Source organism: Chrysochloris asiatica, unplaced genomic scaffold, assembly GCF_000296735.1.
Source record: "Chrysochloris asiatica unplaced genomic scaffold, ChrAsi1.0 scaffold00064, whole genome shotgun sequence".
NCBI lineage: Eukaryota > Metazoa > Chordata > Mammalia > Afrosoricida > Chrysochloridae > Chrysochloris > Chrysochloris asiatica.
The window spans coordinates 7251274-7276660 of record NW_006408582.1 but is presented as its reverse complement, the minus strand read 5'-3'; the positions used below and the strand labels follow the sequence as shown (position 1 = coordinate 7276660).

At 36.8% G+C, this 25387-nt stretch overlaps 1 protein-coding gene across 1 annotated transcript in view; it reads left to right on the top strand.

The window, feature by feature from the left end:
- ESCO2 (establishment of sister chromatid cohesion N-acetyltransferase 2) overlaps positions 1-24610 on the top strand; it is a 35662-nt gene extending 11052 nt beyond the window's left edge. The window contains exons 4-11 of the mRNA XM_006864434.1: positions 2806-2899; positions 6640-6697; positions 11399-11519; positions 12762-12893; positions 15146-15235; positions 16401-16544; positions 20945-21120; positions 24478-24610. Of these exons, the coding sequence (XP_006864496.1) occupies positions 2806-2899; positions 6640-6697; positions 11399-11519; positions 12762-12893; positions 15146-15235; positions 16401-16544; positions 20945-21120; positions 24478-24610 (948 nt within the window). The remainder of the gene's footprint in view (positions 1-2805; positions 2900-6639; positions 6698-11398; positions 11520-12761; positions 12894-15145; positions 15236-16400; positions 16545-20944; positions 21121-24477) is intronic.
- Positions 24611-25387: the final 777 nt, after the last annotated feature.

Sequence of the window (25387 nt, the reverse complement as noted above, 5' to 3'; positions counted from 1 at the left end):
TGCAACGCTACCTATAAGAACTCTGTAGCTTGTGGCTATTACATTAGATAGAGTCCTGGTGTGGCAGAGTAGGATAAGCACTGGATTGCTAACCACAGGTAGGTGGTTCAAGCTGACAAGCTGCTCCTCTCAAACCCTATACAGGGTCACTATGAGTTGGAACTGATTTGATGGCACTTAACAACATTACACAGCAGACGTTTAGATTTTCTATCTGGAATCTTATCAAAGAAAAGTTTTAATTTTATTTTTCCATGTAGGAGCCCTGGTGGCATGTAGTCTTTGGTCTGCTAACCACAAAGTTGTGGTTCAAATCCACCAGCTTCCCTGCAGAAGAAAGATGAGGCTATCTGTTGAAGCTGACTGCTCCTGTAAATTTTTCGTCTCGGAAACCTTGTGGGGTAGTCTGTCTTAAAGGGTTACTGTGAGTTGGAATCAACATGACAACACTGAGTTTCATGTTTTGGTTTGATACAGGGTCATTAAGAATTAGAATTGACTTAACGGAGTGGTGGGTTTGATTTGGTTTTTAGGAGCAGAGAGCAATTGAGGAAACATGCCTTAAGAAAGGCCGTCTCCCGCCTGTGTCTGTGGTAACTTGTTTATACTCATCACAACCCTTGCAGGAGAAATGATAGGCATACAGAGTGCTCAGGACACTCTCAGGCTCGTATGCTGAGCAACTCAAACCCTTTTTGAAACCTTTGAGACAAGACAAGTGCCTAAGTGCTTACAAGAACTGAACATTGAGCTACTGGGTGCAAGAAGTGTCAAACTCTACCCCAGTTCATACCTCTTGTAATCACCTACAATTCAAACTTAAGGAAAGAGATTATTATAAGGTGATAGCTGTGGACCAAATCCAACCCATCAAATTTTGCTTAGTCTACATAATGTTATAAACAGTTTGAGCCAGGATTTAAAAATAAGAGATGTTACATAGAAATCTAGACGTTTGTAAATGTTGCTTCCCCTTAGTCAAGTATTGCTGAGTATCTTGATAAATGAGACATGTTCTTGTTGGTTATGCCATGATAGTCTAAATTTCACAAATTCTTCATATTCTGTTTCTATCAGAAAAACACCTCTATGTCTCAGGAGGGGTGATAGTCACATAAATTTATCAAGATTCATCAAACTCTATACTTTATATTTACCTGTATATAAATTTACCTCAAATACAAATTTGGAGAGGTGGTGTTTGTTGTTGATAGGGGTTCCAACTCATAGTGACCCTATGGACAACTGAACAAAACACTGCCTGGTCTTGTGCCATCCTTGCAATCATTACACTTGAGCCCATTGCTGCTGCCATTGCCAGTCCACCTTGTTGGGGCTCTTCCTCTTTTTTGCTGATGCTCCACTTTACCAAGCTTGATGTTCCCCCCTCTTGATAATACAAACCTTTTAAAAATCATTCTCAATCTAGCAAAACAGAGGGAAAGCCTCGGTATCTCCCTGAATACTGTCCTGATTAGTATTCTTCATATCTATTTGACAGTGAAGATACAACCTTACCACAGTGTCATGATAAATTCTCTGCAACACCTTTTCTGCCTTTTATTCCAAGATTCACCCTAAGAGACTGGTAATAGTCTATGAAAGACCAACCTGTGGTTAACTTACTGTGCCTCCAGGACTCCTTTCAGGCTAAGAAGCTTGACTTACACATTTTAGATGGTGAAACAAGCTTTGTGCTCTCTCATGATTTTGTTCAATACCAATAGCTAGTAGTCATCTCTGCTAGCTGTTTTCATGAGGGGTGCATACCCTTCTCCCAACTCAGACCTTTGAAAAATGGTAAACTGATGGTTATCATACCTTTGTTGAGATATTATGGTCTAGGAAAGGAATTTGTTTTTACTTAAGAGGGTTTTCGTTTGTTTTTATTTTTATACAACTGTTGTCGTTCAGTGCCTTCAAACTGGTTCCAGTTCATAGCAACCCAGTATGGGGTTTTTGAAGCTGTGCATCTTTGCGGGAGCAGAAAGCCTCATTTTCTCCCACAGAGCAGCTTATGGGCTCAAACCGCCAATCTTGTGGTTTGAAGTCTAGAGTTTATTGTACAGAGCCAATCGCGCTCTCCTACCCAAGATATATATTCCCTAAATCTCACCAAATTAGTAATAGTATGAATTTGTACTTTGTACTCCTTGTACTTTGCTTTTCCCACTTTCTAGCTGCTAGTGGTAGTGGTGTGCCAATGAGCTGATTCCAACTCATAGTGACCCTGTATAAGTAGGGTTTCTGAGCCTGGAAATCTTTAAGGGAGCAGAAGGTCTCATCTTTCCCCTGTAAGCAGCTGCTTGATTTGAACTGCTGACCTTTCAGTTAGCAGCCCAACAAATAACTACTACACTACTAGGGCTCCTTTCCCACTTTCTTATTACTACTTAAAAAGTGTGATTTACCAGTCTCTCCAGCCACTGAAGTGCATTCTTTTGCCTTTTCCTTGCTGATAGTTCCTTAGTTTCTGACCACAGTTTATCCCATTTCAGTTTGGTGGCTGCTGGAGAAATTTTTGCCATTTTTGCTTTTTTTTTTTGGTTCATATTATGGAAGTGATGTTCTGTAGTCCTCATTTCTACCATCTTTATCAGGAAGTATATTTTAACAGGATGGCAAATTATTACTTAGATATGAGTAGTAATGACTTTTACAAGTCATTTTTTAGGAAAAGAGGATGAAATGTAATTTGTAATAAATTAGATCTTTTAGAAACAGATCTATTATTTGGGTTCATTCACTAAATAGAAAACAAAAATTATGTATGTTTCTTTTCTTTTACCTGTTCATTATTTTCAGGATTCATCAGGTGGAGTAGTTTCTTCAAGGGAATGTAAACTTGATGAAAATAAGCACTTTCCTTTAGAGGATACGCTCAATGAGAACAAGGCAGGTAAGTTGGAGAAAATGTCTCAAAATGAGCTTTAAAATGTTTGGAAATGGACAATGATGACGGGTATACAACATGGTAAATTGTAATTAATGTCTATGAATTCTGTACTTAACAATGGTTAAATGACAAATATTTTGTTATATGTTTTAACAATAAGATTTTTAAAAACTCAAGAAGATGAATTTAGTTAATTATAATAATGTTTTGTTATGTGTATTAACATGAAAGTCACCTATAATAGTAATATTTTGTTGTTGGTTTTTTTTTCAACCCAATATGTATACCCAGAGTAAGTATCGTGTATTTATATCTGTGACAAGTGGTGCAGTTCATTTAGAAAAGCAGTTGACAAGGAGACTTTAGAACTTGAGACAAAATGTTAACACTTAATTGTTCTGTGCCTGTGGTCACATTGAAGAACATATTAACTACTTCCAGGTTTTAGCAATTATGAATGAAGCAGCTATACATATTTGTATACAAGTTTTCAGATTACTTAAGAGCATGATTGTTGCATTCTACGTTCAGTTTATAAAAAACTCCCAAATTGTTTTCCAAAGTGATGGTGTTATTTTGCATTCATTTGTTAACTCCACATTCTTGTTAACATTTTTTAGATTTTAGTGATTCTAACAGGTTTTTGTTGTTGTTAAGTGCCATTGAATTAGTTACAACCCATAGCGACAGGTATATTTCATTGTTAGTGCTGTCCAGTCAGTTCTGACCTATAGCGACCCTTTATAGGGTTTCCAAGGAGCAGCCAGTGAGCTTGTTTCAAACCGACTTTGCAGTCCAGTGCTTTAACTCACAGTGCCACACCAGGACTCCCAAAATGAATGCCACAACTCTATCTAATCAGCAGTCTGTTGTTGCTAAATGCTGTCAAGTCAGTTCCAAGTCATAGCAAGTCTCTATAGGGTTTCTGAGGAGTGGCTGGTGAGTTTGAACCTCCAACCTTGTGGTTCATACCTACCTTGCAGTCTAGAACATTAGCCTGTAGTGTCACACCAGGACTCAAGAGGTATATTATTATGAAAGATGGGGTTTTCTGCTCCTGCAAAGATTTAAAGCCTCAGAAACCCAATGCATGGTCACTATGAGTCAGAACCAAATTGGAGACATTTAAGGCAGATTATGCTGAGCGTCTTTTCATATGTGTGTGTATGTTTTATCATCCATGTATCCTGTTAGGTGAAATGTCTATTCAAATCTTTTGCCCATTTTTAATTGGATTGTTTTCTTATTGTTGAGTTTTAAGAGTATATATATATATATATATATATATATATATTTATATATATATATATATATTCTGGACACAAGTCTTTTATCAGATAGAGACTACCTACCACTGAGTTGATTTCAACTCATAGCGACACTGTAGGACAGCATAGAAATGCTCCTTAAGGGTTTCCAAGACTGTAAATCTTTACAGGTGCAGACAGCTTCATCTTTTTCCTGCATAGTGGATGGTGGGTTTGAACTACTGACCTTATGATTAACAGATGTTATGCATTACCCTTTATGTCACCAGGGCACCTTTTTTTTTTTAAATCAGACAGGTATATTTTCTCCCAGTCTGCGTTTCATTGTCTTGACAGTATTTTCACAAAGCAAAGTTTTAAAATTTGATAAAGTCCAACTTATTTTATTTCCCATATATGCTTTTAATTAACCTAAAACTCATCCTCAAACCCCAAGTTCATGCAATTTTATTTTCTTCTAGAATTTTATAGTTTTATGTTTTACATTTTAAAATCTGTGATCCATTTTACATTTTTGTATAGGTACGTATATACTCTTTTGCCTATGAATCTCCAATTTCAACACTATTTTGTTGAAAAGATCACCTTTGGCCCTTAATCAAAACAGTTGATTATATTTGTTTGAATCTGTTGAATTTAGGAGTCCTGGTGTGGTGCTGTAGACTAAGCACTGGACTCCTAACTACAAGATTGGCAGTTCAAACCCACCAGCCACTCCTTGAAAACTGTACACAGGGTCCCAAGTCAGAACTGACTTGATGGCACTTAACAACAGCAAGTACAACATTTCTATTTGTTTATCCTTTTGCCAGTACCATTACTGTAGGTTTGTTTTTTGTTTATGCAGTGAAAATATATACAATAAAATATATTATCAGTTTAACAATTTATATAGGTGTTAATTCATTGACATTGATTACATTTTTCAAGTTGTAACCACTCTTTCCATCCTTTCCAAATTATCCCATGAAACTACCCTTCTCCCTCTCTCCTCCCATCCCTGGTAACCACTAATAATTTTTGGTTACTAGATGAGCCCTGGTATGGCACTGTAGGATAAGTACTGGACTTCTAAGTCACTCTTGGAAACCATATATAGGGTCACGATGAGTCGGAACTGACTCTACAGCACACAATATCAACAATATATTTTCTAAGAAGTATTGGTGATGTAGTAGTTAAAGCACTTGGCTGCTAACTGAAAGGTCAGTGGTTCAAACCCAGCAGCCCCTTCTTTAAAAAAAAAAAATGTGCCAGTCTGTTTCCATAAAGATTTACAGTCTTAGAAACACTATAGGGCTGTTCTCTGTCCTTTAGTGTCACTATGAGTCAGAATCCACTTGATAATGGGTTTGTGTTTACGTAGTTACTTATTTCATATAATTGAGATCATATGATGTTTGTCCTTTTGTAATTTATTTCGCTCAGCATATTCCAAAAGTTCATCCATGTTGTGGCATGCATTGGGACTTCATATATCTTTATGATTGAGTAGTATTCTATTGCTTCAAATGTTTATCTTTTCTTTCCATTTTTCTATTTATCTGTTGATGGACATTTCAATTGCTTCTACCTTTTTTGGCTATTGTGCAAAGTGCTGCAGTGATCTTTGTGTACTGGTTTCTGTTTGAATTCCTGCTTTCACTTTTGGATTGTTACTATTGTATCATATGGTAGTACTATGATCAACTTTTTGAAAAACTGCTCATATTGGCTATAATATTTACATTCTTCAAGCAATGAATGAGAATTCCAATTTCTCACAACCTTGTCAACAGCTTTTGTTTGTCTTGTTCTGTTTTAAATCATTATCAATCTAATAGGGGATCAGGTAATGTCTGCATGTCATGTCATGTGGTTTTGATTTCTAAGTCCATAATTGTAAAGTTTGTTTGAACTGCAGTGTCGTCGGTTCAAACTTACTAGCTACTCCTCGGAAAACCCTATCCAGGGTCACTGTAGGTTGGAACCGAATCAATGGCACTTAACAAGAGCAGCAGTGCTTGATGGAAGTTCTCTGGTTTTACAGCCTTGGAAACCTTACGGGTTCCTCAATGGTAGTGGGTTTGGTTTGGCTAATGACACTGGACATATTCTCATGTGCTGTTGGACATTTGTATATCTTTGGTGAAATGTCTATTCAAGCCCTTTGCTTGATTTTCTAATTGGGCTGTTTGTTTTCTTGTTTTTAAGTTATAGAAGTATTTTATATAATTTATATATTAGATTTTTAATGGATATATGGTTCCCAAATATATTTTCCCAATCAGTATTTTGTCTTTTTACTTTTTTTTGATAAAAGCATTTAATTTTTATGAGGTCCCTTGTATTATTTGGTCTTTACTGTAGTTTTATAGCAAGTCTTGAAACTGAAGAATGTTAATATTTTAGTATTATTAATCTTTTAAATCCTATGGCATAAAGCTTTTATTTTATTATACAAATTATTGATGTTTTTTTATTTTTTCTTTCCAGCTTCTCCTGAGTCCATTGTTTACTCAATTTTCAGTGTGTCTTCAGTCAATACAAAAAGGTAAGGATTGTTCCTATTTTAAAGTCTGGTCAATTTAAATAATATTGAGATACTTTGGACTCTAATACTCAAATATTACTGCATTGCCAACCTTTAATGGTTTAAGATTTTTTAAAATTTATTAACTATATGGATGCTCTCAGTCTTCTTTTCTTTCCTATACTACTTTATTTGAGATGCATTTTTTCTTCTCCACCAAGGGAATATTAAGAAATGGAGATGAAGTCAGGACACTTTCATAGCAACGTCTTTTATAGTTAGGATAAGGGAATGATATATATGGGCTTGTTGTTTTTAAGTGCTGTCGAGTCAATTCTGACCCATAGTGACCCTGTATAGGGTTTCTGAGGAGCGGCTGGTGAACTTGAACTGCCGATCTTCGAGTTCAAACCAACCTTTCAATTGAGCACATTGACCCACAGTGCCCCACCAGAACCCCTAATTCCTAGCATTATTACATGGTAGTTGGCACATATAAGTAGTTTATATCCATTATCTCATTTAATTTTCAAAACTGAAGAAATTTAGTAATTTAGCCAAGGTTGAATAGCTAGTATGTGGTTGGACTAGAGTTCATATATGACTCAATAGATGATATTGCCTTCCTTAGGGTCCTGGTGTGGCATTGTAGGATAAGCACTGGATTGATAAAGACAATGCTTGTTATTCCAATCCACCAGCTGCTCCTTGGAAATCCCCTACAGGGTCCTTATGAGTCAGAAATGATGGCACTTAACACCAATAAAAACAACAAGAAGATAATACCATCACTTAACTGTCAATTTGTTTTGTTGTTGCATTGTTGCTCTGATGCTGGAAGCTATGCTACTAGTATTTCAAATACCAGCAGGGTCACCGTTGGTGGGTGTTTTGTGGTGGACTTCTACACTAAGACAGACTAGGAAGGAAAATCTATTTCTGAATTGCAGTGGAACATTATCTGGTACTGTACTGGAAAATGAGTCCCTCATATTAGATGGCACTCAAAATATAGCTGTGTGGATCAGAACAAATTATGGATAATATTGCCAAGAATGGGAATTCTAGAAAACTTAACTTGTGTTCTTGTAGAACCTGTACATAGACCAAGAGGCAGTCATTTGAACAGAACAAGGGACTACTGCATGGTTTAAAATCAGGAAAAGTATGCATCAGGTGTGTATCTTTTCACCATACTTGTTCAATCTCTGTGCTGAGCAAATAATGTGAAGCTGGACTATGTGAAGAAGAACATAACATCAGGATTGAAGGAAGAGTCATTAATAACCTGAGATAATGCAGATGATGCATCCTTGCTTGCTTGACGCAGCACTGATGAAGTTCAAAGACAACAGCCTTCAGTGTAGATTACACCTCAACATAAAACAAAAAGCCTCATAGCTGGACCATTAAATAACATTAGGGTAAATGGAGAAAAGATTGAAGTTGTCAGCAATTTACTTTACTTAGATTAGATCCAGAGTCTGGGGAAGCAGCACTGAAGAAATTAAACAAATTGGTCAAATTTGTTTCAAAAGACCTCTTTGAAGTGTTAAAGAACAAAGATGTCACTTTGAATACTAAGGTGAACCTGACTCAAGTCATTTTTAGTTGCTTCATATGCATTGGAAAATGGAAAAAATGCTGCAAAGACCTCTTTAAAGTGTTCAAGAGCTAAGATATTAATTAGTTTGAGGACCAAGGTGCATCTGACTCAAGTCATGATATTTTCAGTAGTCTTAATTATATGCATGTGAAGTTGCACAATGAATAAGAAAAATGTAGAATTGATGCATTTGAGTTATGGTGTTTGAGAAAAACATTGAAAGTATCATGGACTATAAGAAGAACAAACAACTCTGTGTTGGAAGAAGTACAGCAAGAATGCTCCTTAGAAGCCAGGGTGACCAGACTTCGTCTCTCATATTTCAGATATGTTATCAGGAGAGACCAGCCATGAAGGAAGCGATCATGTTTGGTAAAGTGGTGGGTCAGGGAGAAAGAGGAAGACCCCCCCAGTGAGATGGATTGGGATAGTGGCAGCAGCAATGGACTCAAGTATAACAGCAATTGTGAGGCTGTCGCAGAACCAGGCAGTGTTTGGGTCTGTTTTGCATGGGTCGTTATGAGTCAGAACAGACTCGATAGCACCTAACAGTAACTCAATACAATGTGGTATTGAACAATACTGATTTCTAGGGATGTGAGGCTAAACCTGGTTTTGCTATTAAGGACAGGCATTAAACAATAGTTGTTATAATTGTTAGGGCAGAAATAAGGAGACTGTGGGTCATGCAGGAGTGGCAGTGAGTTCCTTGGTAAAGGTGGCCTATGGCAGATGGGATTAGTGACCTGACAAATGTTTTTCTTACTGTAAGTAGCAACCTATTAGTAGTTCCTCAAATCAGTTTAAGAACATTAAATCCTGCATTTTTTTAAAAAAATGGAGTACTGCGCCTCTCACTTAGTAAGTATATGTAATGAAACTTTTGTTTTAGTTATTATATACATATTTGTCTCTACAGATTATGATGTAAGATGTATTTCTTACCATAGTCTGGTCATATCAGTTTGAAAACTACTCTTCTAGATAAATGGTAATAAGAGCTTTACTTAGTTTAAAGCATTGACCAATTTTTTCCAGTTTCTTTCTGTTTTGCTTGTCAATGATTTTTTGTTTGTTTATTTGAACTGCTTACTTTGGGCAGTTGGATTTTTTCTTGTCAATTTACTTCTGTTCGTTAGGGATTTCTACTTCTTTGATCCCTGGAAAAGCAGGACTCCTTTTATTACAAGCCAAAAGTGGCACATCAAATACCTGCAGAACCAGCCAGGTTGATGGTTCAAACCCACCAGCCACTCTGAAGGAGAAAGATGAGGCTGTGTGCTCTCATAAAGATTTACAGTCTCAGAAACCCTATATCGGGTCACTATTCATTGGAACCAATTCAATGGCAGTGGGTAATCTAACATTTCAAGGAACCTTGGTGGCACAGTACTTGAGTGCTAAACTGCTAAATGAAAAGTTGGCTGTTCAAGCCCACCCAGTGGTGCCACATAAGAAAAAACCTTATCCTTCCATGAGCAGCTCTATTCTGTCCTATAAAGTGGTTGTTGTGGATTAAATTGTGTTCCTTAAAAGTATGTGTTGTAAATCCTAACCTCTCTGACTGTGGATATAATCCCATTTGGGGATGGATAGCCATTGTGTCAGTGAGACAGGACTAGTCTTGTTATTAAGAAGTGCCATCGAGTTGGTTTCAACTCATAACCCTGTATAGAGTTTCCAGGGAACAGCTGGTGGGTTTGAACCACCGAACTTGCAGTCCAGTGCTTATCCCTCAGCACCACACCAGGACTTCAGGGTATGTTTTAAGTCAGTGTCTCTTGAAACACAAAAGAGACTAAACAAGCAAGCTAAGAATCAGAGATGGAGGAAAAGAGATGCCAAGCCACATGCAGATTGCCCAGGAACAAGAAGCACAGAAGAAACAAGTACCTTCCGCCAGAATCAACAATATGAGAAAACTTTCCCATAGAGCTGGCACTCTGAATTCAGACTTCTAGCCTTCTAAATGTGAGAGAATAAAATTCTGTTAAAGCCACCCATTTACAGCATTTCTGTCACGGCCGTATTAGATAATGAAGACTATTGCTATGAGTCGGAATTGACTCCATGGTACACATCAGCAACAATCCAAAGTTTGAAACACTGTATGGACCAACAAAACGTGTTTGTTAGCTAGATTTAGGTGGTGAGGCTCTAGTTACAATCTCTTTAAGCCATTCCCAGTTTTCTTTCCTAATGAGAATAGTTGCCTCAAGTATACCTATCCAATTGAAATGTGTATTTTTCCTGAGAATTTCAGACTAGTGGAGGTGCTGCTTTAGGTATGAGGTAACGAGGATTATTAGCCTTATGCACTCCTTGCTCAAATAAAAAAGTTGTTGGACCACAATAGGGCTTCCTGCGACTCTGACTGCCTTACTTTGATTTGAGATTCATTGTTAGAGTCCACTTTCTTGCTACAGCACCCCAGGGGTTTCTCTATCCTTAGATTTGTAAATATTGTTCTTGAATTTAGTAAAGCTAAAAACGATTGTATTTTTTTAATGTTTTATTGTGAATTATGTGATAGTTCACTTGGGAGAACATTAGTTTTACATTCATCCTATCATATATCATTTCACTGCCATGGTTACAATCCCCTCCATGCATCATCAACCAACCAAAGGGTATAGACTACAAGCCTGCCCCCCATCATTGTTTTTAAGGGAAAGTCAATTTACAAGGAGATTATCGCTATATGCATCTGATCTTCTTAGACTTGGAGTCAGAAGATGAAGTTTTGAGTCTTAAGACTGCCATTTACTGGTTACTTGACCTTGAGTCAATTGTTGATTCTCTCTGAGTGAAACTTGAGTATTTTGTTTTTACATCTATGACTTCATCAAGCTATTGTCAAATTGTTAAATATCCTGGAGTTAGTTCTAACTCATACAGGCCCTTTATAGGGTTTCAAGGAACGGCTGGTAGATTTGAACTGCTAACTTTTTGTTTAGCAGTCTAGTGCTTATCCTACAGCATGACATTAGGACTCCATTGTCAAACAGAAAACACTACAAATTGCAAGGTGTTCTGCAAGTGTTATTAGATACCTGTTTTATTTTTTATTCAAACATTTAAAGATAATTAAATGATATTAATTATTCTATTTCAAGCTCTGTAGCCGAAGAAAACTCTTCTGTGGGCTCCAGCATATCTACTAACTTCTTGAAACAGACCAATACACAGAAAAATGCCAGGGATATAAATAAAGAAATTAAAGACCAGTTCATCATTGTGAGTACATTAAAAATATTCCTCGTGTATGTGGCTTTCACATGTAGAACATGAAATCAGACATGCTTTTGGGGCATTATTACCATGTGTTAACAGACATTCTGAGTTTTTAAATGCCTGCTTTATTACAATTGAAGCTAGTCAATAGACTTTAAACTGATAGTGTTCAAAATTGCTAGTATTTTAGTAAATTGCTAATGAATGAGTTGTCTTCAGTAAATTGTTTTTGATCAATGAAAGATTTAATGAGAATAGCCAATATGGCTAACTATAGCCATGGGCCAGTTCTGTTCATGTCCTGTGAGCTAAAAATGGTTCTTACTGTCTCTCTGGTCCTTTATAGAAAAATTTCACACACACAAAAATTATATGATGCAAGACTTGTATTTTCAGTGGCAGTGAGCAGTGATTTATGAGTTAAGAGTGGGAATTATCAACCATGACATCAAATATCCCTAACTTTGCTACAAGAATTAGTATTCGTGAACTTATCTGCATTTTGCTGAACTTTTTCTAGCCACTTAACAGGAAAATAGAATGAATATGTTTTTGTAGTTAGTCACCATTGAGTCCATTCTGACTTCTGGCAACTCCGTGTTTGCAGAGTGGAACTGTGTTCCATGGAGCACTCAGAGCTGTTGAGTTTTCAGAAGCAGATTGCCAGACCTGTCTTCTGAGTCACCTCTGGGTGGGTTTGAATTGCCAAGTGTTAGTAATTGAATTTTTAACGACTTGTACACCCCAGAGATTTCTTATAATAAGTATGTTGTTGTTGTTATGTGCTGTGGATTCGGTTCCGACTTATAGTGACCCTGTACAGGTTTTCCGAAGCTATAAATCTTTACGGGAGCAGAAAGCCTCCTCTTTCTCCCATGGAACAGCTGGTAGTTTCGAACTGCTGACCCTGAGGTTAACAGCTTGATTCGTAACCACTATGCTACCAGAGCTCCTTTGTAATAAGTATAGAACTCCTCATTTTTGTTTTGCTTCTTCGAAATAAGACTTTTTTTTTAGGTCTTTTCATTTATGAGCTTTATAAGGAAGTTCCATTGTTCATTTATTACAGTTGTTTTATGATTTTACCTTACTTCTTTTGAGAACTATGGTCTAATTAAAGAATGTTAATTTTGTGCCCCATTCAAAGAAAAATTAGAAATTTGAATGAATGTTTTACATGACCTTAATTTAGAGCTATTTATAATATGTTTGGATGGCCTTTTCCCCACCACCCCCAATTTATAGGATGCAGGTCAGAAATATTTTGGGGCTACTATGTGTAAGTCTTGTGGTATGATCTACACTGCTTCCAACCCTGAAGATGAACTACAGCATGTTCAGTATCATCAGAGATTTCTGGAGGGAATCAAATATACGGTGAGTTAGAAGATAGTCTTTCAGTGTATTTGAAAGGTAAAACTGTTTTTACTTATTTAAACTTTATTATGAATTGGGTTAAGGTTTTACAGAGCAGATCAGTTTTCCATCCAATGTTTATGCACATTTTGTTTCATCTCATTGACTACAGTTTCCACAATGAAACATCTTTTATCCCTCTTCCTCCCTGTTTATCTTGTTTCCTTTCCTCCTTTCCTAATCCTTCTGAACTTTGTCCTTGGTCAAATGCTGTCCTTTTGATTTTAAATGGTTGATTATTCTAAGGGGGAGGGGGGTTGTGTGTTCCTCTCCCATGTTTTTGTTTTTCTTAAAGTACTGTCTGTTTGGCTGAACATTGAGCCATGAGGGTGAGTCTGTTTCCAGGTTTCTTTTGATTAAGTGTTGACAGATCTATATATTTATAGTTGCTCCATCCTCTGCAGTTTTGAAGATGACAGTATTAGAAAGTTAACTTTTAATAAGGCTGTCTATATCCCAGTTATAGAGAAGTGTTAGCCTAGGTTGAGTAAGTACACTGCATTGTTAATCTCCTTTTCTAGCTTTTTGAGCATTACTGAACCGTTAAGATACACATTTCAGACTTGAGATCTCATCTCCCTGCTTTAGAATATTTTTTTTAAAAAAATAAGAGTCTTAGGAGAAAAAAAACAACAACCTTTTTATTACTTCTCCAGTCTTTTACTCCGCTTAGTTAGGAAAGAGGTCCCACGTCTTCATCAAGTACCTTTCTAATCCAAACTTATTCTGTTATGGGCCTTACCTTTACAATTGTATTCAAATGCACATTTCCTCCTATTTTTATTGACACTGTTCATGCCTTATTATACCTGTAGTTTTTACCTGGTTTATTAAATTGGCTTCCTTACTTGTCACTCACAGAATAATTTCTTAAAATACAAGTCCAATACGATTCCACGTATTTACAGGAAAAAGTTCCCACCAGCAATTTGGTGATCCTTAAATTGGCTTTAAGCAACTGTGTGTGTGTTTGTGTTTAAGAGCAAGAGAGAATGTATGTTGTAATTTAATCTCTTCTCTGATTTGGTTGTCATACATAAGCCATAGAGAGTTCTTTCTAAGAGACAAATAAAATTCTGCCGTTTTTTGCTTCAAATTTTAATAGTTTCCCATTGCATTTAAAATCAATCTCAAACTTCTTACCATGGGAAACGAAGCCACTTCTTCATAATCTAGCCCCTACTCAGTTATTTCATGGTGCATTTTTGCTAGAGCACTAAGCTCTGACCCTTGGAACAAGCCAAACTTTTTTGATTAGGCCTGGGTGATATGTAGGAGCCCTGTGGCACTGTAGGGTAATCACTAGACTGCTGACCACAAGGCTAACACTTTAAACCCACTAGCTGCTCTTTAGGAAAAAGATAGGCTTTCTGCTTCTGTAAAAATTTACAGACTCAGAAACCATATACAAGATTGTTATGAGTAAGAAGAATTGATTTGATGGGTTTGGTTTTTTGAGTTGGATACTGTGTATGGTCTTCTGGTGTGGCTCTGTAGGATTAGCACTGAACTTTGAACCACAGGTCGGACTCAAACCCACCAGCTGCTCCTTGGGTCGCTATGAGTTGGAACCAACTAAATGGCACTTAACAACAATTGTTTATTGGCTTGCTTTCTTTAAGAGAATACGGTTAATTTATTTTAACCCTTATATATTTTTTGTATTAATCCTACATCATAGATAGATTTAAACCAAAAAAAAAGGAGGGGGGGCAGGGGAACTGGGAGAATACATTGTTTTTGATAAGGTAATACTTTTGCATGGTTCAAAATTCACAAAGTATACAGATGTGTAGTGTTTCTTCCACACTACCATCTCCTTTCTCTCCCCTCTAGGCATCCAGTTCCCTTTCCTGGAGGGAGGAACCCATTTATTCCTCCAAATGAACTTAATAAGTCTTCCCTTGGAACTCTGCTTGTCTTACCCTTTTGCTTATTCCTAGTAATTCATCAGGTTTTCTCTCCACTCTTAAGAAGTGCTCTTACTTGACTGATCTTGTTTCATAATAGACCATGTACATGTCTCCCAGTGAAATGGCATCCCCTTCAGAGCAGGCACCTTCTTTTTAGGCATCTTTGTGTTCCTTTTCACCTTCCTTTAGTTGTATGTTACTCTTTTTTATACTTTTCATTGTTTATACTTTTTCTAGACCAAATTATTTACTGTTCTTTTTCCACACACAAACTGTGACTTTTTTGTTTTACTTTGGCAGGGTTGGAAGAAAGAACGTGTAGTAGCACAATTTTGGGATGGAAAAATCGTTTTGGTCCTGCCACATGACCCAAATTATGCCATCAGAAAGGTGTGGAACATTATCCTCGTTCTCCTCCCAAGTCACCAAGAAATCGATCTGGGTTGAAGTGTCAATAGATAACACTCTTTGGGATGTGTAAGGATAACCCTCATAACAGTTCATACAAAACTGAATTTAGAATTACAAGGCACATAAAGGAATAGTCAGTTGGAGAGTAAAGAAAGCTATTAAGGCTCTACAGTTTATCTTTTACCTTCATCTTTCAATTGTGAAAGATAAACTAAGCTCATTGTTGAGAATTTATGACTCCAGAGCCTGTTACTTATGTTGGTAGTGTTTGCATTTCTTAAATTGGGTGCTTAGTCACCCTGAAGAATGAATGAAACTATAGACAGTCTAGTTTGATTGTTCCTACTCCTTATCTCTCCCAGGTTTTTGAATTTCTTTTTGTTGAAAATGATCTTTAAATTAGATGTTTAAAATCCTGTTTCCAAAATGGCAGATACATGCATCAATAGTGAAACAATTTGGGGCTTATATGAATGTAGGAAATATAGATAAGATTATAATGATTTCATATTATAAAATTTATATTACAAAAATTATTGTCATAAATTTTGTATGTGTGTATATATATGTGTGTGTATGTACAAGTATACATAATATACTTAAAATACATAATATAAAAAAGAAAGGAGGCTTCAAAAAGTTGGTGGAGAAATTCTGTGTTTTTTTTTTAAACAGCCTTAAGCAATTTTTGCAAAAGCAAATTCTGAGAGAGTGAGCTGTGGAGAGGACCCTTAGGAGGTTTTGACTTGATTGTCTTATGGCGTAGGCTTTGCTGTTTGTTGTTGTTAAGTGGTATCATGGGGTCCAACTCATAGCAACCCTGTATAGGGTTTCCTAGGAGTAGCTGGTAAATTTGAACAGCTGATCTTATGGTCCAGTGCTTTATCCCAAAGCGCTGCACCAGGAATCAGCATGTGATAATAGAGGGGAGGAATATTCATTCATTTTCTGAGAAGGGTTGGAGAGTTTCTGGAAGCAAGGAGATGCTTTTTTCATTTCCATATTTCTACCTGAAAATTTTTGTTATCTTTTAGTTCAGTTTTTCCACCAACTTTGAAGCCACCTTGTGTGTATCTGTGTGTGTGTGTGTATATATATATAATTTGTTTTTAAAGCAAATTCACCTCTTGGTTTTTAACATTAGGTAGAAGATGTCCAAGAACTTGTCGATAATGAACTGGGATTTCAGCAAGTTACTCCCAGATGTCCAAACAAAACCAAAACTTTTCTCTTTATATCCGATGAAAAGAAAGTAGTTGGGTGTTTAATTGCAGAGCCCATTAAACAGGTAATGGTATTTGTCTTCTAAATTATTGGCATAATTTTGAGCAAAATAAAAATTTGCTGAAGAAATTTCAGTAAGCATTTAAGATTGCTACTATTAATTATTTTTCCTGCAAAAGTATCCTTGACTTACATAGATAATTGAAGTCATTTATTTTTCTTATGTTTAATAGTTTGCCTTACATAAGCAGGATCAATGTCAGAGCTTGCTGTTTATTTGCTAATTTCTATATATAGACTATAAAATAGTGATTTTAAGCAAATGCTTAGAATCAAATTATTGACCATGTGGATTAGTGAAAATGACACCATGGGTTTGATAATTCATTGCAATGATCACACAGAACTCAGGCAATACTCATGATTTGGGGGTTCATAGCGACCCTGTGTATAGGGTTTCCAAGGCCTTAAAAGTTAATAGGCTACAATTCATATTCAGAAATGCTCAGAGCAGTTTTCCAATTAGGAAAGCCTCTCCTCTGTGTCCGTATGCAGGCATCTGCCCTGCTCAGGCAGTGTTACAGAATGCCCATGCGCTTCACTCTGCTGTAAGCCTCAGCCTGAAAGCGCTCAGCTCTAGCTCCCCAGTTGAGTGTGTAGAGGCACCATGTTACACAAGTGACGCTCTCGCCCCACAGCACTCAGCTTTACTTGCTCGTTCCTTGTGCTGGGTAGTCCACCACTCTGTTTAAGCCTCTGGCTCTTGGTTTTCCTGCCACTCCTCTGGTATCACAGCTCTTTGTCTCTAGGTTAAGGAGTTTCAGTGCGGAAAGATAACAGGATCCAAGAAATGTATTCCACTTCAAGTTTTTACAATCACAATTAACTCTGTTACTAATCACTCACAGCTCATATGATAACTCCCTCCACATTCTCTTACTCAGAGCCACCAGGAAAAGAGGAAATATACCCAGTCATTTGGTGGGAATTACAAAGACCAGGGCTTGAAGAGTCACATCAAGCAATTCACTGCATTATATTTATTTGGCAAAATAGTTATTCCCTGTCCTTTAACTAGAATCTAAGGATTCTAATTAATTCTAATTAATAAGTGGAAATATTCTAGAATTGTTGTTATGTGCCCTGGAGTCGGTTCCGACTCATAGCGACGCTGTACAGGGTTTCCAAGGCTGTAAATCTTTATGGAAGCAGAAAGCCTCATCTTTCTCCCGTGGAACAGCTGGTAGTTTCGAACTGCTGATCTTGCGGTTCGCAGCCCAATTCATAACCACTACGCTACCAGAGCTCCTTATATTCTAGAATAAGGGTTGGTAAATTATGTGAGCTAATTGTGGCCGGCCACCTGTTTTTATTAATAAGGCTTTATTAGCTCACCACCATGCACATTTTCTTACGTATTGTTTGTGGTGTCTTTTATATTACAATGGTAGAGTTCAATATATGCAACAAAGACCACATGGCCCACAAATCCTATAATATTTACTGTCTAACCTTTTACAAAATAAGTTGGCCTCCCCTGTTTAGAATAGAATGATGTGGTTTTTGCCCTCAAGGAGCTTAAAATGTATTCTTATTTAGAAAGAATTATAGTTGAAATATGCTTCTTTTAATTTTACTCAAACATACCCTATACTTCTTGAGTCCATTGCTGCTATTATTGTGCTAGTCCATCTCATTACGGGTCTTCCTCTTTTTTGTTGACCCTCCTTCACTTTACCAAGCACAATATCCTTCTCCAGGGACTGGGCCCTCCTGATAACATGCCTGAGGTATGAGAGAAGAAGTCTCACCATCCTGGCTTCTAAGGAGCACTCTGGCTGTGCTTCTTCCAACACAGATCTGTTTTTTTGTTCTGAGATCCATGGTACTTTTAATATTCTCCAGTATCATAGCTGAGATACATCATTTATTCTACAGTCTTCCTTATCCATCATCCACATTTCACATGCATATAAGGCTATTGAAAATGCCATGGCTGATTTCTTGACTGCTACTTCCATGCTTGTTGATTGTGGATTCAAGCAAAATGAAGTCTTTGACAACTTCAATCTTTTCTCCTTGTTACCTTGATAGTTGCTGTTCTACTGGTGAGGATTTTTTCCTTTATATTTAGGTGCAACCCATATCAAAGGCTGTGGTCTTTGATCTTCATTGTTGTTGTTAAGTGCTGTCGGTTCCTACTCATAGCAACCCTCTAGAGGGTTTCTAAGGAGCAACTGGTGAGCTTGAACCACCAACCTTGCAGTTCAAACTGGCTTTGCAGTCGAGCTCATTAATCCACAGCACCATACCATTAGCATATATTTTAAATCCTCTTAATATTTGACTGTCTTCTTGAGGTGACCTTTGAAATTTTCTGTTCAGCTCTTTTACCTCCTCACTTCTCCCACTTGCTTTAGACTCTCTACTGGAGTCTCTTCTGACATCCATTTTGGTCTTTTCCTTTTTTCTTGTCTTCTTAATGACCTTGATGTTGCCCCACAGCTCCTCTGTTCTTTGGTAATTAGTGTCTAATTCTTTAGATAATGTTCTTCAGATTATCTCTAAATTCAGATGGGATATGTTCAAGGTCGTATTTTGACTCTTTCAGCTTTCAGCCTAAACTTGCCTATATAACAGTTGATGGATTATTTCACAGTCTGCATCTGCTCTTGTTTTGGCTGATGTTATGGGAGCTTTTCCACCATCTCTACACAGATGTAGACAATTTGAGTTCTGTGTATTACATCTAATGAGGTTCATGTGCATACTTGTCTTTTATGTTGTTTAAAAATGGTATTTTTAATGAAGAAGTCGTGGGTTTTGCAAAAATCTGTCATAAGATCTCCATCTTTTCTGTCACCAAGGCCATATTTTCCAACTCTGAACCTTCCTCTTTGTTTCCAACCTTTGCATTCCAATCCCCAGTAATTATCAATACATCTTGATTGCATGTTTGATCAATTTCAGACTGAGGAATTTGGTAGAATTCAATTTCATCATCACTGACTTTAGTGGTTGGTGCATAGATTTGAATTATAGTTGCACTAAGTGGTCCTCCTTGTTAAGTGTCGTCGGTGCCATCACATTGATTCTGATTCATAGTGACCATGTATAGAGTTTCTAAGGAGCGGCTGGTGAGTTTGAACTGCTGAATTTGTGGTTCAAACTGACCTTGTGGTCCAGTACTTATCCTACAGCACCACACCAGGTCTGTCTTGTAAGTGTATGGATATTGTGCTTTCACATACAGGGTTGTACTTCAAGATCTTGAAATGTTCTTTTTCATGATGAAAGGGACACCATTCAACTTCAATTTGTTATGTAATTGTCAGATTCAAAGTAGCCAATACCAGTCCACTTCAGCTCACTAATGCATAGGATATTAGTATTTATGTATTGTTTCATTTTTGACAATTTCCATTTATCCTAGATTCATATTTTGTACATCATGTTCCAATTATTAATGGATGTTTACAGCTGTTTCTCCTCATTTTGAGTTGTGTCCCATCAGAAAGTGAAGATGATCAAAGCTTTAGTCCATTCACATCATCACGGTTAACTCTACTTTGAGGTGGCAGCTCTTCCCCTATCATATTTTGAAAGCCTTCCAACCTGAAGGATTCATTTTCTGGCAAAATATCTGACAATATACTGGTGCTCTTCATTATATTTCAGTATTCAATATTCTGGTGCTGTCTGACAGTGTCTCACTGTTAACATTCATAAGATTTTTCATTGACTAAATATTCAGAAGTAGTCCATCTTCTTCCTAGTCTTCATCTGGAAGCTCATCTGAAACCTGTCCACCATGGGTGACCCTGCTGCTATTTTAAATGCCAGTGACATAGCTTCCAGAATCACAGCAACAATCCACCACAGTATGACAAATTGACATATGAGTGATTGTGGAGTTAGTAGAGTAATTGTTGTTGTTAAGTGCGTTGAGTTGGTTCCAATTCATAGTGACCCCATATGGTGATTTTGGTAGGTTTCAACTGTCAATCTTTTGGTTTGCAGTTCAGTGCTGATTCTACAGCATCCCACCAGAAGATTAATTAAGGTGGTAGTTGTGGTTTTGTTAAGTGCCGTCTAGTCAGTTTTGACCCATAGCAACCCTGTATAGGGTTTCTGAGGAGCAGCTGGTGAGCTTGAACTGCTGACCCTGCAGATCAAACAGCTTGGCAGTCTGGCACATTAACCCACAGCACCACACCAGTAGGAGTGATTAAAAAATTTTTGACTATAAATGGGAACTTTTGCAGTGGTATGGTATCAACTAGAATGTAGTAGTATCTGAACACTACTAGTATTCTTCAAGCATTGTGTGACTATAAATGGATAAGAGTTTTTTTTAATGTATTTTAATATTGGTGCAGATACAATATTAATTTTAGATGGTTAAGTTTTGTTTCAGGACTATCATTTCTACTGTTAACTGTAAATGCTTCTGTATCACTGTAGGCATTCCGCATCCTAACTGAACCATCTGACTCAGAATCCCCAACTTCGAAAGAATGTCACAGGGCTTGGCAATGTTCAAATGTACCACATCCTGCAGTCTGTGGGATAAGTAGGATCTGGGTGTTCAGACTGAAGAGAAGAAAGCGTATTGCAAGACGACTGGTAGATACTCTCAGGTAAAAAATAAAATAAACCAGATTTAAACCCAGGTTAACTTTCCCAAACCTCTCCCAGCTCATGAGCAGTGGGAAATGATATTTGTAAGGCACACATCTATATAAAGACCATCAAACAAAGTCGAGCTAAACAAGTATTATTGGCAATAAGAAAAATATATAATATTCTAGCCTAGTATTTACCAAACTATCTGTAGTGAAGAACTAGTTAATTATCACAGACCAACATTTTATAAAATAAAAATGAATTACTAGGAAATCAAAACAAAAAATAAAAGTATAAGCCCAAATTTTCATTACATTCAATAAGACATTCAATAAGTAAAATTATATTTCAATAAGTATAATCAATATAAAATAGGTTAAAAAAGGAATTTTAAGAAATTATTGATTGTATTAATATCATATAAGATAATTAACAGAAATATGCTTTAGTTGTAGTTAACATGAAAGTAAGCAAGATAACCCTTAGAATGGGAGAAAACATTTGAAATTCATTTATCTAATAAGAATCTTGTGTTTGGCATATACAGAGAACTCTCATAGCAACGATAAGTAGACATATGTTGTTATTGTTGTTAAGTGCCATCAAGTCAGTTCCAACCTATAGCAACCCTGTATAGGGTTTCCGAGGAGCAGCTGGTGAGCTTGAACCGTCAACTTCACAGTTCAAACGGCTTTGCGGTCTGGCACGTTAACCCACAGCGCCACACCAGGACTCCTACCGTCAAAGTAGTGAGGGGCAATTCTCACAGCTTCCCAAAGTAAAGACAATCCCAAGTAGGAAAATTTATTCAAATTAAAAGCAACTAGAATGACTTTAGTCTATAGTTGGATACAACTATTTATAGAATCAGTTCTTAATGTTTTTACATTTTACTTTTATCAGAGGAGCTGCTGTTGCTATGGCAGTGGCAGTTGCTGCAGCCACAGTTGTAGCTGAATCAAGTCCACTGGGTGAAGTTCTAGTCTTCTGAGAAACAGTGTCCTTTTCTGTACCTGCATCTTCTAAAAGCTGTACCTTGACTTCCTTAAATTGGACATATAGTACAATTTAAGTAGACATTTCTCCAAGCAAGATACTTAAATTGTCAGTAGGCAAGGGAAAAGATGTTCAACATCATTAACTTCACCATAGTTAGCTCTCAGAGAAATGTAAACCAAAACCATGGTGTGATACCATATCACACATACTAATCAAAATACCAAACCTGTTGCCATCTTTTTGATCCTAACTCACAGCCACCCTAATGAATCAAGTCAAATTGTCACACACAGGGGTTTCCAAGACTAAATCTTTCAGAGACAAACTACCCCATCTTGAGTCTTTGGAGAGACTGGTGGGTTCAAACAGCTGACCTTACAGTTAGCAGCCAGGCACTTAGCCACTGTACCACTAGTGTTCTATTCACACACACTGGTGGTGGTGGTGATTGTGTGTCATCAAGTTGGTTCCAACTCTTAGCCATCCTGAGAGGGTTTCTGAGGAGCGGCTGATGGGTTTGAACTGCTGACCTGGAAGTTAGCAGTTCAGTGCTTATCCTGCAGTGCCACACCTAGGACCCTTGTTTGTACATTGTTGTTGTTGAGTGCTGTCGAGTCAGTTCTGACTCATAGTGGCCCTGCACAGCTGGTGGGTTTGAATGGGTGGCCTTGTGATTCAAAATGTCCTTGCAGTCCAGTGCTTATCCTACGGCACCAAGTTTCAGATATCAATATGAACAGTTCAAAGTGTGTAGGCATAGGAGTTTAAAATGGGAAATATTAATTCACTGTTTTCAGATAAAAGTCACATACCATAAAATTCACCTTTTAAAAATACTTAATGCAGTGATTTTTAGCATATTCACAAAAGTGTAACCATCGTCACATTCTCATCATCCCTAAAAACAGCAATTGGCAGGTACTTCCTGTGGAAGCAATCATGTCTCTCAGCCCTTGGGGACCACTAAGCCACTTTCTCTATAATTTGCATATTTTGGCTGTTTCATATAATGAAATCAAATAATAGGTGATCTTTTATGACTGGCTTCCTTCAGTCAGGATGATGTTTTTAAGGTTTCATCAGTGTTGTAGCATGACTCCGTATTTAATTCCTTTTTATTGATGAATATTGCATTGTAGACCCTCCCCTCTTGAATCCATTCATTATGGATTGGGTTTTCTTCTTTAGGGTTATTATGAGAAATGCTGTGAAGATTTGTATTTACTAGGCCATATGGTAACTTTTACTTTTTCAAAACCTACCAGAGTATTTGCACAGTGACTGTACCATTTTATATTTCCACCAACAATGAATGAAGGTGCCAATTTCAACACATCTTTGCCAACACTTGGTTATTTTCCCTTCCTTGGTTATACACTTCCTAATTGAAAAATGAAGGCGCCCTGGTGGAATAGTGGACTATGTGTTGGGCTGCTAATCGAAAAGTCAGTAGTTTGCATCTACCAGCTGCTTCATGGGAGACAGATGAGACTTTCTGCTCCTGTAAACATTTACAACCTTGGAAACACCACTTAAGTGTCGCTATGAGTCGGAACCAACCTAGAAGGACCATAATAGCTGTATGTGGAAGGAGCCCTAGTGGCATTAGGCATTGGGCTGCTAACCTCAAGGTCAGCAATTTGAATCCACCAGGAGCACCTACCATGTAAACAAATTTGCTTGCTAATTTACCTTATCCAGATTGGAATGGAAAAATTCTAAAACACTTGTTCTCAACATCTTATCATGGACAAGTAACAGGTTGCAAACCAGTGCCAGTCCAAGAGCCATGCTTGAATAGCACTCTTCTAGCCTTTTGATTTCTGTGCCACTTTAAAGAACTCAAAAGACCACTTGTGGGATCTAACCCTACTCATATTTTTTCACCCTCATATACCTTAGTGATCAGTGAGAGAAATTTGCTGTCTGTAAAGATTTTTATTTGGTAATTTTGAAATACCTCTATCCTGATAAATTTTCACTTTTTTCAAACTAAGTGTACCTTGTAATTGAGAAAAAGTTATTGATCAAAATTGGTGATGGTTTTTACTGTCTGTTAATGTAATTATCTGATATTTGATAAAACAATATTATCTGATACAACTTGCTCATTACCATGGATTACCTAGAGTCAGATGTGTTAGTATAGTTAGTTGCCTTTGCTTCAGCAAAATTTTTATCTGGACCCCAGTTTTCTGTGAAATGATCATCATTGGACTTCATCTCTAATAAAACATTTAAGTCACTTTATCACTTATTAAAATGATTGTTTTCTTAGATCAAAAACATTTGGATTGCTTTAAAGTAAATTTTGATGATGTTTAATTAGAGTTTTAAGTTTGCTCAATTTGTTAAATCTTTTTTTTTTTTAGGAATTGCTTCATGTTTGGCTGTTTTCTCAGCACTGATGAAATTGCATTTTCTGACCCAACTCCTGATGGGAAATTATTTGCAACCAAATACTGCAACACCCCTAATTTCCTTGTGTACAATTTTAATACTTAAAGCCAATTTCTACTAGAAAAGTTACTTTGTGGATGAGTACAAATGGTACACTTTCACACAGTAAGAACCATTTAAATAGTGAAATATAAAATACTGAGATAACATCTTTCTGTATTATGCTTAATACCTTATATATTGAGAAGCCAGGGATACATTTGTCAAAAATTATGTGGCAGTTCATAGGAAGGAAAAATTGGGGGATGGTATATAGTGACTAGCAGTCACAGTCCTTCATTATGAAACTTTGTAACTATAAATTTGAAAAATTACTTGCTTGTTGACATACAAGGTGGCTTTTGACAGAGATGTGATCACAAGCAAAAACACAAATCAACCTACACAAGTAATTTTCATGACCAGTTTTTAAAAGTAATTCCTAAATCCTATATAAAGTTCTCACTTTATAGATTCTTGGCTGTGGGAGCTCAATTTGAATGTATTTAGAAAGTGTTTTGAATTTCTAATTTGAATAAGAAAAGACGAGATGAGTAACATACCCATATCCTTTGTGTGGAGTAGAATGCTCTGACAGTCATGTTTGCGCCTCCTTGAAATTGTCCTCTGAAAATGCTAGTGCTACTTATTTTAATGAACTTGTTACTAGTAATTGATGTTAACAAAATGGATGCCCACTGGAGTATAGATGATTTGCTTGGTTTCCTTTTAATTCTTTAAATATACCTTAGCTGTTCTTAGATATCTGGCAAAAGCCTTGACAAAATGTATAATTAATAGAGCCAAGACTATGACTTGGCTCTATTACCCATAGACTATGAT